General features: G+C 41.5%; 1 protein-coding gene across 1 annotated transcript in view; it reads left to right on the top strand.

The window, feature by feature from the left end:
* Window positions 1-15620, top strand: part of MOXD1 (monooxygenase DBH like 1) — a 107204-nt gene that overhangs the window by 21419 nt on the left and 70165 nt on the right. Inside the window, exon 2 of the mRNA XM_030554244.1 lies at window positions 13639-13785. Coding sequence (XP_030410104.1) covers window positions 13639-13785 — 147 coding nt within the window. The remainder of the gene's footprint in view (window positions 1-13638; window positions 13786-15620) is intronic.

Below are 15620 nucleotides of genomic sequence, written 5' to 3'. Positions count from 1 at the left end.
CTCAATGGTGGCTGCAAGCACTGGTGGATCACAAGGGATGATTCACAGACATTAACGTGGGATGGCCAGGAAAAGTAAATGACACTCGCATCTTTAGGAACTCTGGGCTGTTTGAACAGCTGCAAGAAGGGACTTACTTCCCAGACCAGAAAATTACTGTGGGGGATGTTGAAATGCCAATAGTTGTTGTTCTTGGAAACCCAGCCTACCCCTTGCCACCATGGCTCATGAAACCATATACAGGCAGCCTGGACAGTAGTAAAGAGCAGTTCAGCTATAGGCTGAGCAAGTGCAGAATGGTGTAGAATGTGCCTTTGGATGTTTAAAAGCTTGCTGGCGCTGTTTTCTGATTAGGTTAGACCTCAGAACAACCAATATTCCCATTTTTATTGCTGCTTGATGTGTTCTCCATAATATCTGTGAGAGTAATGAGGAGATGTTTATGGTGGGGAGAGAGGTTGAGGCAAATTGCCTGGTGGCCATTTTTGAGCAGCCAGACACCAGGGCAATTAGAAAAGCACAGCTAGGTGCACTGCGCATCAGAGAGGCTTTGTAAACTAGTTTCATGACTGGCCAGGCTTTGGAGTGAGAGTTGTGTGTGTTTCTCCTTGATGCAAACCTGGCCCTTTTGTTGATTTTAATTCCCTGTAAGCCAACCACCTTCCCTCCCCTCGATCACAGCTGGAAAAGGAAATAAAGTCACTATTGTTTTAAAACCATGTATTCTTTCTTTATTACTTAAAAAAAAGTGATATAACTGACAAGGTGGCCCAGGTAGGGTGGGGTGGGATGGGGTTGGGGAAGAGGGAAGGACAAGGCCACATGGCTTATTGTAGCCACACTACAAATCAAAACTGTTTGAATTACAGCCTTCTGTTGCTTGGGCCATCCTCTGGGGTGGAGTGGCTGGGTGCCTGGAGCCCGCCCCCCTGCATTCTTGGGCATCTGGGTAAGGAGGATATGGAACATGGGGAGGAGGGCAGGCGGTTATATAGTGGATGCAGTGATGGTCTGTGCTCTTGTTGGCTTTCCTGCAGCTCCACCAGATGCCTGAGCATGTCCGTTTGCTCCCTCGTTAGACTCAGCATCACATCCTGCCTCTTCTCATTGTGCTCACTTAATGCCTTCCTGGACTCTGCCACTGAATGCCTTCATGCATTCAGTGGTGCCCTATCAGTGCTGGAGGACTGCATGAGCTCGGAAAACATGTCATCGCAAGTTCATTTTTTTTCACCTTCTAATCTGTGATAACCTCAGGGACGGAGATGATATGGGGAGCATAGAAACATTTGCACCTGCAGGAGGATAAAAAGGGAGAGTAAAATTTAAGATGATACATTTCTGAGAACAAAAGAGAGACTCTTTCACAGTGAATCAAACAATTCACAGCTGACAGCACATGTGCTTTAGGTATAAGGTCACATTTTGCCTTTTATATTGAGCGCCGGTTGGAATGGTTACACATCACACACAGCTGGGCAACAGAATTCGGTTTCCAGGTAGCCATGGTAAGCCAAAGGGTACAAGGAGTTGGCTTCTAACGCAGTCATAATATGTGGGAATGGTTTCGAACTGCAGCACCCTCCTTTCCCATAGCAAGCAATGCTAGTTGGGTTTGCCATTTAAAAAGAGGGGCTGCAGTTTTCGAGTGAATGTGCAGCACACCCTACCCCCAACCTCACCACGTGGCTATTCTCAGGAATGATCTCTTTTAGCCAAGTGCAAACAGCTCAACATGACCGGGGTCCTTTTACTGTTCCCTTAAAAAAATTCCCCTATTTCAACCAAGTGACCAGGAATGATATCACTCTCTTGAGGCTAACACAGAAAGATATAGAACAAATGTTGCTTGAATGCAACCAAAATCCAGGATCATTCACTGCCATGCTTTGTGCTGCAATGATTTAGACTACTTGCTTACTGGCTTGGTGTGGTAAAGTATCCTACCATGTAGGACGAAATAAGGCAGCTCTCCTCAGAAACCTTCTGCAAAGGCTTTCAGAGTACCTCCAGGAGAGCTTCCTGGAGATGTCCCTGGAGGATTCCCACTCCATCCCCAGATACGTCAACAGACTTTTCCAGTAGCTGTACTGGCCGCGAATGCATCCAAAGCCTTCAGGGCAAATAAAACATTAAAAACTATTGCTTTTAAACCCTGTAATATAGTTACAAATGTGCACTCACCAGAGGTGCCTTCTCCGCCTTCAGGATCAGGGATCCCGCCTTGGGAGGGTATTGGCTCCAGGGTGATGAAAAAGTCCTGGCTACCAGGGAGAACGGATTCACTGCTTGCCTGCTGTGCATTCTCCTTTTCCTCTTTCTCATCCACAAAATCCTCCTTCCTGTTGCATGAGACTCCCCCCTTTCAGGTGTCCCTGGACAGTGGTGGGTAGTGCTAGGGTCCGCCCCAGAATGCCATGCAGTTGATCATTGAAGCAGCATGTATGGGGCTCTGACACGGAGTGATTGTTTGCCTCCTTTGTCTTTTGGTAGGCTTGCCTGAGTTCCTTAACTTTCACGTGGCAGTGCTGTGTGTCCCTGTTGTAGGTTCTGTCCATCATGCCCTGTGTGATTTTGGCATATATATTAGCATTTTTTCTTTTTGATCGGAGTTCTACCTGCACAGATTCTTCTCCCCATACAGCAATCGGATCTAGTATCTCCATGTTCAGTCCATGCTGGAGCTCATTTGCGATCCCGGGGGGGACTGCATGGTCACCTGTGCTGCTGAGCTTGCCACGCTGACCAAACAGGAAATGAAATTCAGAATTTCCTGGAGCTTTTCCTGTGTACTTGGCTAGTGCATTGGAGGTGAAAGTGCTGTCCAGAGCAGTCACATTGGAGCACTCTGGGATAGCTCCCGGGGCCAATAACATTGAATTGCATCTGTACTACCTCAAATTTGACCCAGCAAGGTCAATTTTAGCGCTACTCCCCTTGCCGGGGAGGAGTAAAAAAGTCAATTTTAAGAGCCCTTTAGGTCGATGGAACTGGGTTGGTTGTGTAGATGCATTCATTGTAAAATAAACCTAATGAGGCTAAATTCGACCTAACCCCATAATGTAGACCAGGGCTTAGTCTGGTGCAAAATTTCATCAACTGCCACAGGGTTACACAGAAACCAAGGGGGTCTGCAGAATTTAGGCCTGTCTTGCTGCAGAATATACAGATCCCTGACAGAACTTACCTGGATAAAAGAAATTAGACTCAGAATGAAAATTATTGGCACCTTCCAGTTTGTAGGTTTATTTGACATATAAGATTAGTTTGTTTATATTCTGTTTGTGTCTGTTTGTGTGTGTACACACACACATACATATTATAAACAAATCCTTCTAATATGTCAAAGAACCCTAAAAACTGGAAGAAGTGCATGTATCTCTTTCTCTCTTTCTTAAAAAAAAATATTTGGGGGAAAAATCCTTCTTTCCTTACTCAAATGACAGTTCCCCTGAAGTAAGTGGGCCACATTCACCTTGGTGTACTTCCACTAATTTAATCAGAGCTATACCAGTAATGACTGTAGCCTGCTGGGATTGCTCATATGAATAAGATTTGGCTTTTGTAGCAGCGAAGCATAGTTTTATTTAATCTAGTGTTTATGTAAACAACCATAGATAATTAATCCTGAACGAACTGGTTATAGGTGGCAAATGAACTGGCTATTGGACAATTACTTTGGACACCTCCTGCAGTGGCTTGATTGTTGTCAGTCTAGGCTTTCTATGGAATATTCTTTTTCATTTGGGAACCACTACATCATTGTCAGTCAACCAGAATGATCTTGTAATGTTCTTACTGTGACACAATGATTGGGGCTTGCAGACTTTTCCTTCTTATCAGTTCTCTGTTGGTCACGCTGCTTTATTTTTAATAAAATAAGAACTGCTCTAAATTCAAGCTGGAACTCATTTATTGAAACAAGTTTGTTTTGTTTATTTGTAATATTATGTTCTATATGGTTCCTGTCAGATACCACATGAAAACAGCTTTTCTTGTAATATTATCCAGTGGCTGCTGGACCCAAGAACTGCAGGATTCCATTTGAATGAAAAATCGATTCATAGATTCTAGGGTCAGAAGGGACCAATGTGATCATCTAGTCCGACCGCCTGCACAAAGCAGGCCACAGAACCCTACCCATCCACTTCTATAACAAACCCCTAACCTATGCCTGAGTTATTGAAGTCTTCAAATTGTGGTTTGAAGACCTCAAGCTGCAGAGAATCCACCAGCAAGTGACCCATGCCCCACACTGCAGGGGAAGGCGAAAAACCTCCAGGGCCTCTGCCAATCTGCCCTGGAGGAAAATTCCTTCCCAACCTCAAATATGGCGATCAGCTAAACCATGAGCATGTGGGCAAGACTCACCAGCCAGCACTCAGAAAAGAATTCTCTGCAGTAACTCAGATCCCATCCCAATCAACATCCCATCACCAACCACTGGGCATACTTATCTGGTGGTAATCAAAGATCAATTGCCAAAATTAGGCTCTCCCATCATACCATCCCTTCCATAAATTTATCAAGCTTAATCTTAAAGCCAGATATGTCTTTTGCCCCCACTACTCCCCTTGGAAGGCTGTTCCAGAACTTCACTCCTCTAATGGTTAGAAACCTTCGTCTAATTTCAAGTCTAAACTTCCTAGTGTCCAGTTTATACCCATTCGTTCTTGTATCTACATTGGTACTAAGCTTAAATAATTCCTCTCCCTCCCTAATATTAATCCCTCTGATATATTTATAAAGAGCAAGCATATCCCCCCTCAGCCTTCTTTTGGCTAGACTAAACAAGCCAAGTAATTAATAATAAAAAGGTTAACCACGTGATTTAGAATTCCAAATAAAGGGTTGGTTTGTTGCAGATTTCAGACAGAAGTTTTGGTCAGTTCTTTCTTTTTCTGGAGCAGTTTATCCTTCCTATATATTCTGAGCCAGATTCTGTGCTGTGCTTACTTCCTGCTAGGTTATAACTCCTGTTTCTCTGCCCAGCTCACCTCCAACTCTGTCCCAAGCTAAAGCAATCTCAGGGCAGGTCTAACCTCGCCTAATGAACAATGTTCTTTGAACTGGGAATAGCTGGAGTGCATCTAGCTCTGTCCATGCCTCTTCCCTGTCATTTGACCCTGACATGCCTCCTTACACTAATCTAATTAGCACTGAAATTTGGTGATCTCTGAGGAAGAACATGGCAACTTTTCTAAATCTTGCAGTCTGCTCACACATTGAACCTGTGGATAGGGCCATAGTCTGTAAATTGCTTTATGATCCTTTGGCTTGAAAGGTGCTATGTAAAATTTATTACAGACGAGTCTCATCTTACACGCATTTAACATGCGCGAATTCAGCTTTACGCAATCAGCAAAAACAAACAAACAAAAACAAAGAGGAAAAATAACAATTTAAATACTGTACCTGTAGTGCGGGTGATTCCGCCCGCCATTACACTCAATGTAATTTTGACTATACATGATTTTCCCTTTACACTCTGACAGTGGAACATAACCCCAGCGTAAGATGAGACTTGCCTGTATAGGAAATGGATATCATAAACAAAACAGTCTTGGACATCATAAAGATGTTGAGGGTTGCTTTTTTCTCTATAAACACCTGTTCAAGTGTGTGATGACAGCTGGTAATATTTTTTTCTCAAGATTCCTTGTGCAGCTGTGCTTACATTCTTCAAGGATAAAACAGCCTATTTACAGCTTTTATTACATCTATAAGAAATTACTCTCCATGCTGTTTTGTATAGTGCCAATCAGAAACATGTCCATTGCAAAGCTCTTATATGAAAGTGATACAGGTCAATAGAATGTGAGAACCAATTTAACATCATTGCCTTCATCTGTTGTAAATGATACACAGCAACTTGTATAATCTGTGTGATTGTTAACTTTCCATATGCTGTTTTAATTTCTAAACAGCATATTGTGATAATACTATCTAAGTCTTTGACTGATGTAAAGTCTGTGCTAAGGTTTGCTAAGACTGATTTATGCAATATTACTATAGAAAATGCAGAAAAAATGTGTTATATTTAAGATACTTTAAATTCTTTTCAAAGGATGTAAAAGCTCCCAAAGAAGAAAAAGTCTGTGCTATCATGCATCAAGACTAATAATATTTACTTCCAATTGATTAATCTATAGTACTGCAAGTTTTCAATAGAAATTCTATAAACAACGAAAACTTGGTTTACCATTGGGCGAGGGAGCTAGATTTCACAGAAGAAAGAAAGGGCCTGATTCTCCACTTGCTTCCTCCTTCTGTAATCATTTACACCTTTATAAAGTGAGTATAAAACACTACCAGTCTGATTTGATAGTGTTTTTATATGCACTTTGCACTTATTTTGCATGGCAGTATTCCCAGAGGTGCAAAGAAATAGAGACTCGGGCCTTAAGCCCTTATTATAATAGATGAATAGTAAGTGCAGAATCAGCAAACTAGACCATATTTTTTCCATGCTGTTAAGATTGATACAGAAATCTTATACTGAGGGCTTCATTCTGACTACAGATCTGTGCTTCATCTCTCTAAAATTTAGAATAGCATGTACCAATATGGGCTTGTCAACAATAGAAAGTTTAGCTGCTTTAAATATAGCTGTATAGTTTAAGTGGTAAAACCCCGCTACTGTGGACACAATTATACTGGCATAAAGTGCTTCTATTGGTATACTTATTCTAGTTTTGGAAATAGAATAAGCTATACCAGTATAAGACATCCTTATACAACTAAACTGTATCCACACCAGGGGTAGATAAAAATCACGCCTCTAACTGACATAGTTGTACCAGTAAACTTGTAAGTGTGGACAAGTTCTGTGCTAAGGAGCAGCCTCCACACTAGTAACCTGAGAAGCTAGTGAGAAGTTTTATTCTATCAGTAATGTGGGAACAGGCCCTATATTGTTTATTCTTATTCTCTCACCCCAAAGAGGTGTATCTCCAGATACATGTCTTCTATGTTTGTGATTGACTAAAATAGTGGTTTTCAGGGGTACATGAACCTCTGGGCGTACACAGAGATCTCCTGGGAGGTACATCACCTCTTTAATATTTGCCTAATTTTACAAGAGGCTACATAAAAAGAACTAGCAAGTCAGTACAGATTAACATTTCATATAGACCATGACTTGTTTATACTGCTCTATATACTATACACTGAAATGTATGTACAATATTTATATTCCAATTGGTTTATTTTATAATTATATGGTAAAATGAGAAAGTAAGTAATTTTTCATTAATATTGTGCTATGACACTTGTATTTTTATGTCTGATTTTGTAAGCAAGTAGTTTTTAAGTGAAGTGAAACTAGGGGGTACACAAGACAAATGAGACTCCTGAAAGCAGGACAGTAGTCTGGAATGGTGAGAGCCACGGGACTAAAAGATTTAGCCAAAAATATAAATTGCTCCCAAGCTAATGGCTGGATACATTTGTTTAGTAAATACTGGGCTTTTTACATGCCAGAAGTGGTAAATGAGTGAATGGATTTGTACAGGTAATGACTGAATCCAGCTTTTCTTACCTTTGTTAGATGCTGAAAAACACATCAATATGGTGGTATTTCCCAAACACCATTTCACTATAGAATCAAACTGAGACGTCACTCACTGTAAATTGTGCAGATCTGTGACCATCCCTCTCAATTCATATAGGATGAATGAAATAGTTATGTTGACATTTATATTATCATCATCAGTTTTCCTTATTGGCATATTTTATACCTAATTCAGTGATGCAGAGGACAGGATTTTAATATTTGGATGGGACTTAAGCAAAACTTGGAAGTGGGTCCTCCCCCTACTGCAAATCCATCTAATCTCTTGTGACTATCTCAATGGAAAAAGTCTATAGTTTCCACTCCAAAAAAAATATATTAATCACTGAACACAACACCCCAATTCCTCAAGCAAGCCTCCACTCAATGCCCACCTACCCATTTGTTCCCCCAATACAGACCCCAAAGCAGCTCCATTAATTCTACCTGGTAAAACAAATCGAGCAATTCTGTCCCACCACACAACCCAAACCAGACCAGCCCAACCATCTATTCCTTTCCTCTCAGCACATGTACATAGGCTCCAGATCTCTCAACTGCTTTCTCTGCTCCTCTTCTCAGCTCACAATCCTGCTGCTTCTGACTTTTCTCAACCACACACACTCACATACCTGTTTTTGCATGTATACTCATTCACTTGCACCTAGCCATGCATAGGGCTGTCTGGAAAACAATTATTTCATTTTGTGACAACATAAGAGGTTTTTAAATTTATTTTTATTGTGGCTTGCACCCTGGCCTCATTCAGTGCACAGGATGGACAGTAGTCAATGAAGGAGCAGCTATTCCATAATTTGTGTTTTTCCTCATTGTTCAATATGTGGCCCCAGGCGTTATTACTGCACACTATTCAAACCTTGCTCTGCAAACAGAACTGTGAATTTCTTCATGGGCTTATCTGTGGTGCTCATCACTAAAGTATCTGAGTGCTTTCCAAACATTAATTAATTCATTTATCTTCACAATACCCCTGAGAGGTAAGGGAACATTATTATCTCCATTATCAAACATTTTAATTTGAAAGCACAGCTATGCTGACTCAGTTGCAATTGCAAGTTGTCAACCTCAGTGACTCAAACTGGACATCATAAAATAAAAACCAAACAGTGTCCATGTGTGAATAGTTTGGTATAACTGACTTGCCAAGCATCACATGGAAACTCTGTGGCATGTGGAAGGATAGAATCCAGTTCTCCCGGGCAGATTCAACTTCCTTAACCAAGAGACCATCCTTTCTCTTCCAGCTGCCCTCTGCCACATTTGCTATACACCGTCCAAATTCTGTAGCAAATGAAGCAGGATTCCTACAAGCAACACTATGCAGGCTTGATTCATCCCCATAACATGGTCCATCCTGTGTACTGGATGAGGCAGGGTCCTGTGGAAAAAATATGCTCCTGTAATTAATATCATTGTGCATATACAGAAGAGGGACCAGTTAAGTTTTCACAGGCAACATTAAATCTGGCATGTCCTAACTTTTGAGTGCCCCCCTTTCAAGATATATAGATGCATACGTATTTATGCATATCAATCTATAACATGCATAATGAGCAAATTCCACTCTCAGATACTATGGTGATAATGAGAGAAAAAGGGACATTTCAGAAATGTGAGTTTTTCTGAGGCCAAGATGTCACCTTAGATTTTGATTTAGTTGCTGTTGACCAGGAGCCAGATTTTCAAAGAGATTTCAGTTCAGCCTCAAATTTTGCATTGAATATAATTTCTAAACACTTGCATGTGCACTTTTAAAACTCTCTCAACTGCATATTCAGGGGAGAGATTCTCTCTGGAGACTGGAGCATGCAAGTCATAGAAACCACATAAAACACATTTAGCCCCAGAAGCACATCTACTGGTTAAAAAATTCTGCTTCAAACAAAATCCTTTGGTAACAGAGAGAACACTAGCATGTGCTGGGAAAGCAGTTTTCTCTTGATGTTTTCCTTACCACAGACCAGCTGCTCCCCTGCAAGGTTCAGTGCACAGAGTAGCAAAAAACAAAAAATATACACAGAAAAGGCCTAAAACTCAAAGCAGGGCAGCTAAGACTATGCTGCTTCCCTTGTCCCAGAGCCTATGGATGGCCTTTTTATATGAACACCACATGGTTGGGGCTCTATCAATGTGAGAGGATGTGTCATCTTGAGGGAATGAGGCACAGCTAGCAAGCAGCTGCATATGGCAGCAAAGAATTCAGGGGTGAAGAGGTTAATGACGTGACATTATTGAAGCAGTTTCTGCAATTATATGATACGTCTGCTACACTGAAGACTGATCTTTCTTTTAAAAAATACACTAAAAACATTTTGAGTGGGCTTTTTAAACTGATAGATGTATAAACAAGACTATGCCATCATAAGATGAATTTTGCCGTTTAATGGTAATTTTCCAAAAAAACACAGTAGTTAAAGCTAGAATGGCTGGTTCGTTTAGATTTGTAGATTTCGTTTAGATTTTTTTCCCCCCAAATAGTAAAGACTAAAATGTGGGGAGAGAGGAAAAGGAAGTACTTTTGATATAAACATTAAGTGAAATTAATACTTGTTCTGAAATCAGTAGAGTTACAGTAAAGATGAATTTGCTCATTATCTTTTAAGTATCCTATTTGTTTTTTCTAGGTGTCTAGACACGAGCAGTAAATTATACTATTGTTAACAAAGAATCTGCTTTAAGTTCCTGAGCCTCAGCTGTTTACTAGTAAGGTCACTTGCTGGAAAAAGACTTAGATGACTTTTTACCCATAGAATTATCCAACCGCATCTACAATAAATCCTTTAACAAACAATTATTGTAGTTTCAATATTTTACATAAAGATATGTTTTGGATTTAATACGAGATCATCAGGGCTGGTACAAAACATTTTGTCACCTGAGGTGGGGAGCTCAAATGACACCTCCATGCCCCCTTGCTAGGGCCAAACCTTTGAAAGGTCTCAATTCTGCCTTCTTCCTGTTCTACTCCTCTCATGGTACTGCTCTGCTACCTACCCCATTAAAGGAGAACTAACAACTTCAAATGCATTGTTCAAAAATTTTAAGTAGCACTTAAGTTTCAAATGTCTGAACAGCATATGTAACTTTTCTTGTCTGCATAGTAAACCCTGGCATTTTTATCAGTTTGAATAATCAAAGTGATGCTTTCTGTGCCTTCATGGGTTGCAAAGATTTGAACTGCTTCCTGAAGGTCCACAGTCTGGGCCAGCTCATGCTCTATCGAGATGTTGCAAGGCCAACCAGCCTCTCCTGTGTCATTGTGGAATGTAGATGTGTTTTTATAAACTTCAGCTTGGAGAAGCTGCGTTCTCCACTGGCAACTGTTACAGGAAGTGTAGAAGTATGCACAGAGCAACAAAAGCATTTGGAAAGAGGGTGGTCATCAATTTATGCACATATATTCCAGAACAGCCTTTGGAGTTGATCCTGCTGAAATGTATCTTGAAAGGGCTTTCAGTTCATCACCTAAATCACTCGCATCAATATTGTGCATGTCATCATGTGTGAACACTGTCTCTAGTGCCCTGCGTTGCTGGTATAGGTCTTCTTCAGGTATAGTAGGGAGTTTTGGAATATCATACAACATCCCAAATATACTGCTGTGTTCCTTAAGCTGTATGAAACGTTCTTCTACTGACTGCATTGCACAATCTAGCACCTGGTTAAAGAATTCAACTTTGAATTGTTGTTTGGGGTCTCTTATGGGATTATCCCGTGCCTCGTAATCAAAATCTCATCCTCTTCAGTAACTCTTGTATTGTATGGATGGGAAGTAGTTCAGTGTGAAGTTCCTCTGCCAACTGCTGTGCATTCTTCAGAACATTTTGAAATCCCTCATCTGACCCGTTAAGACTGTAGGTATGACTTTGCTTTGCCCAGTTGTTCCCTTGCTCTAGATATATCAAAATCAACACTCTTGCTTACAACATTTATTTCAAACAGTATGTCATGCCACAATACTAAGCTATACAGAAATTTGAAGTTATGTATGTTTCTGGTGATTCCATTTCTCTCTGCCACTGGTCTCCCATGAACAGTTCCTGTCATAGCATTATCCTCCATAATGGCAACTATGGCATCATCTATCTTCCCAGTTTGGTGTTTGATAGGCTTTATCACCTCCACTCGACTTTCCAATTGTATAGCACTCAGTGGTTTCAGTATCAGAGAGGATGTTACCAGATGTTGCTTCAAAATTTGCCATCAATGAGTGATGCAGAGAAAAATACATAGATGCTTTAAATTTACGTTAAAAAATTCAGCAGCCTCACTAGAAGTTGATGCTGCATCACTGACCACCAAGTTCAATGAATGAGAACTGCCTGGGACAAAAAAAGCTTGAGAGTTTAACTTTCGGATCCATTTCTGCACTTCTCTGTTCTTTCCTCTCATGTTGGCACCATTATCGTAGCCCTGACCTCTCATGTCAGCTATCACAATTCCCATATCTTCCAGCTTTTTAAGAAGCGCATTTGTCATACCAGCTTCTGTAGTATCATCAATGTCAATAAATTCTAGAAAATGCTCTCCGACAGTCACCATTGCAGGGACATTTTCACTAGATTCTGTTGTTGTTACAAAATGCACCATTAAAATCATTTGTTCCATATGACTGATGTCAGGTGTGCAGTCCGGAATAACAGATTAATATCTTGCTGACTTCAGATCTGCCACAATCTTCTATTTGACTTCTGTTGCCAGTAACTGTATGATCTCATTTTGAATTGTTTTTCCAAGATAGTAGTGTGTGTACATTTGTTGGGTGGTGACTCTTCTTAGGTGCTCCTGGAGTACAGCATCCAACTCAGCCACCAGCTCCACAATTTTAAGGAAGTTTCCATTGTTTGGACCATACAGCTGATCTGAAGTGCCATGCAGTGCTAGGTTTTGGGTAGCAAGCATTCTCACAATGGCAATGAGCCTTTTCAGAACATTTTGCCAGTAAAGAGACTCTGATGCAATCTTCTCTTGATGCTGATCATCTATAGTGGCCTTTAACCTTAGTCTCATCTCAAGCTCTTTCCACCTATGGAATGCTCTCTGGTGATTTGCTGCCTTCTCACAGAATGCCAGATTTCTAGACAGATTTTTCCAGTCTCTCCACTTTGTTACCATTTGGGATGTCCCTCAGGTCACAGCTCAAGTGGGTTCAGTCCTGGATCATCTAGACTTAAGGAACTAAACTCAGCAGTAGCTGTTTCTTGCGCCTCCACCACACTCTTCTCTGATCTACACTTTTCTTCAGGAATGTGCATGGTTACATCCATTTGAGATGGAGATATGGATGCTGCAGTAGCTGCCAGGTCACCTGCACTCTAACTGGAAGCTCAGGCATCTCCTCACCATTAACATCCTCACTGGGGCTGGAAGGCTCACTGTGAACATTTGTGTCTATGTATCTCAGGAGAGCTCCTTCCTGCTTAGATAGAAAAGTTTCCTTTGCTTTCTTTATTTTTCTGAATGCTGCCCCAGAAGGGCATTTTCTTCTTTCATTCATGACTGCTGTTCTGTGCTAGCTGTAATGGCTCTCAATACTCAACTGAAGGGGACAAATAAGCAGGCTGGTAGCAGGGCCTGAGTGAGGGAAGATATCAGCATCTGAAGGGCCTAACTGGCTCCTACTATTTCAGTTGACTGCCTGTTCTCCTCAAGTGGGTTCAGGGAAGCAGCAGGAAACAGGAAGCTCTCTGAGAAGCTGGTGTTAATCAGTCCAGGCTCCTGGGGGTGTTAGAGAGGTACATAAGAGGCTCCTCCTCCTCTCTCTCCCTGCAGCTCCTGCTGCTTTCTGTTGTTCCCTCTCCCCCTTTTCTCCTGTCTGCCTGTTATGTCTCTTGTGCCCTCCAGCATCCTCCATCTCTGTGCACCTAGAGCAGAGAGAAAACATATGCACCAGCAGCAGACACGATTTTCTACATTCTGGGTTTCTGGGTCCAAGTGCTCCCCTTACCCCCCACACCAGTCTGGCACCTTAGGCAGTGCCTCAGTTTACCTAATGGTAAGGCCAGCCCTGCAGATCATTCTATAATGAATTACAGCAAGTTGTTTTTATTTTGTATTTTCAACAGGATTATTTTACTGATGCAAACAGAGCATTGAAGAGAGATTCTCAACAGGATTACCATCTTGAGTATGCCATGGAAAATAGTACACATACAATATTGGCTTTTAGCAGAGAGCTGCATACTTGTGACACAAATGATAAGAGTATAACGGTAAGGTGTTCTGCTTTTATATAGACAAATACATATAGATCAAGTACATAAAAATGTACCATGACGTTGAAGCCAGTTATTAAAAACTCCTCAGATTAAAAAAAGAAAAAACTACAGAAATTCAACTACCAAATGTGTTTATCCAGCTATATGCACAAACTTTCCAAAAATTCTATTTTGGGGCTTAGATTAATCATGTACAATTTCAGTATTTGGATGTATTTTAGTAGGCATGGGCAGTTAAAGTCAAATTCCAACTTCTTTCCCTCCCCTTCTAGCTGTTTCTCAGACTTTCTCAAATTTCTTTCATACTGAGTCTTACATGCTTGACCTCAGTACAAAAAGATGAGTTTCTGGAAAATTTGTGTATATAGCAGGAAAAACATACTTTATATTTTAATTTCTGTATTTTCTCTTTTTTTAAGCGGAGCAGTTTTTAAAAATATGTTTACTGTCCATGTTAAGTTCTTTTATTTACTGCATAGTGGCTGTGATAGACTAATATTTCTTTTTATGCAGTTTTAAAATATATACTCACTGACAATAGCATTAAAGATGACTGAATAAGCAGAAAGACTTGCATCAAGTTATTCACTTTGGTATGTTAATCTTCTAACTCTAGAAAGTTCACTATGGTAGGAAATGTTTTTTTTTAATCAGTGTTGTAGAGTTTAAGGCCAGAAGGGACCATGGGATCATCTAGTCTGACCCTATATACCACATACTACTAAACACCATCCCATCATCCCCACACTGAGCCCCAAAACCAGAATTAGAACAAAGTATCGCAGCCTTCAGGACATTAAATTATTGTGTGCCACAGGCAGATATCAGGAGGGACCGAGATGCATTGTCTGGGTATACTGAAAGAAGGACAGGAGACACTTGATATGGATTTTAATCAGGCTTCAACTTTATTATATAGATGTCTGGGACTACCTGGCAGATAAAGTGTACAGTGCAGGCAAATCCATGTTTATTAAAATCATTACCTGTGGCTTCCACCAGCCCCCCTTCATTTTCCATCCAGGTCCCCCCAGCCAACCTATGGCTTGGACCTTACCATCCACCCCTAATAGGAGGGTTAAGATGGCTATGAGAAGGAGGGGAGGGGTTTGGCTCCCTGCTGTACCAATCATAGGAGTCCCCCAACCACCCTCCCACATTCTGTTCCTTTATTTAACACCTCCTTTTAAGTCCTTTACCAGGCCATTTATCTGGTCATTGGATGCTTTCCCTATGGAGTACCGGCACTAGACATCTGCCCCACACTTACAAAATAAATTGTGACATATAGCCTACCCCCTTTTCTTCTTAGCAGAAAAGGTCATCCCTGACTCCTGCTGTGGGGAAGGCAAAAAAACTTGACTTCACCAAAGCTAATCTGTTGGTGCGGGAAAAATTCCTTCACAATCCCCCTTAAAAAGGAGCAACTAGCACAATGCCCACAGCAGGTCCTAACCCACTTGATATTTGCCTCCACTAAGGGAGGGAGCAGGAGCGGCGCCAGAGTTTCTGACGCCTAGGCGGACGGCGATTTCACCGCCCCCCGCGGCCCCGGTGAACTTACTGCAGTGATGCTGGCAGACGGTCCACTGCTGGAAAGGCTCCGGTGGAGCTGCCGCAGTCATTTCGGCGGACAGTGCCCTGGTCTAAAGGCTCCGGTGGACCAGGGCACTGTCCGCCGGAGCCTTTAGACCAGCGGACCACCCGCCAGCGTCACTGCGGCAGCTCCACTGGAGCCTTTCCAGCAGCGGACCGTCTGCCAGCATCACTGCGGTAAGTCCACCGGACCTGCGTGCCGCCCCCTCCAGCAAAATTGTGCCCCCCCAAAA

Source organism: Gopherus evgoodei, chromosome 3, assembly GCF_007399415.2.
Source record: "Gopherus evgoodei ecotype Sinaloan lineage chromosome 3, rGopEvg1_v1.p, whole genome shotgun sequence".
Classification (NCBI taxonomy): domain Eukaryota; kingdom Metazoa; phylum Chordata; order Testudines; family Testudinidae; genus Gopherus; species Gopherus evgoodei.
The sequence above is the reverse complement of the archived record's forward strand: the minus strand, read 5'-3'. Positions and strand labels throughout refer to the sequence as shown.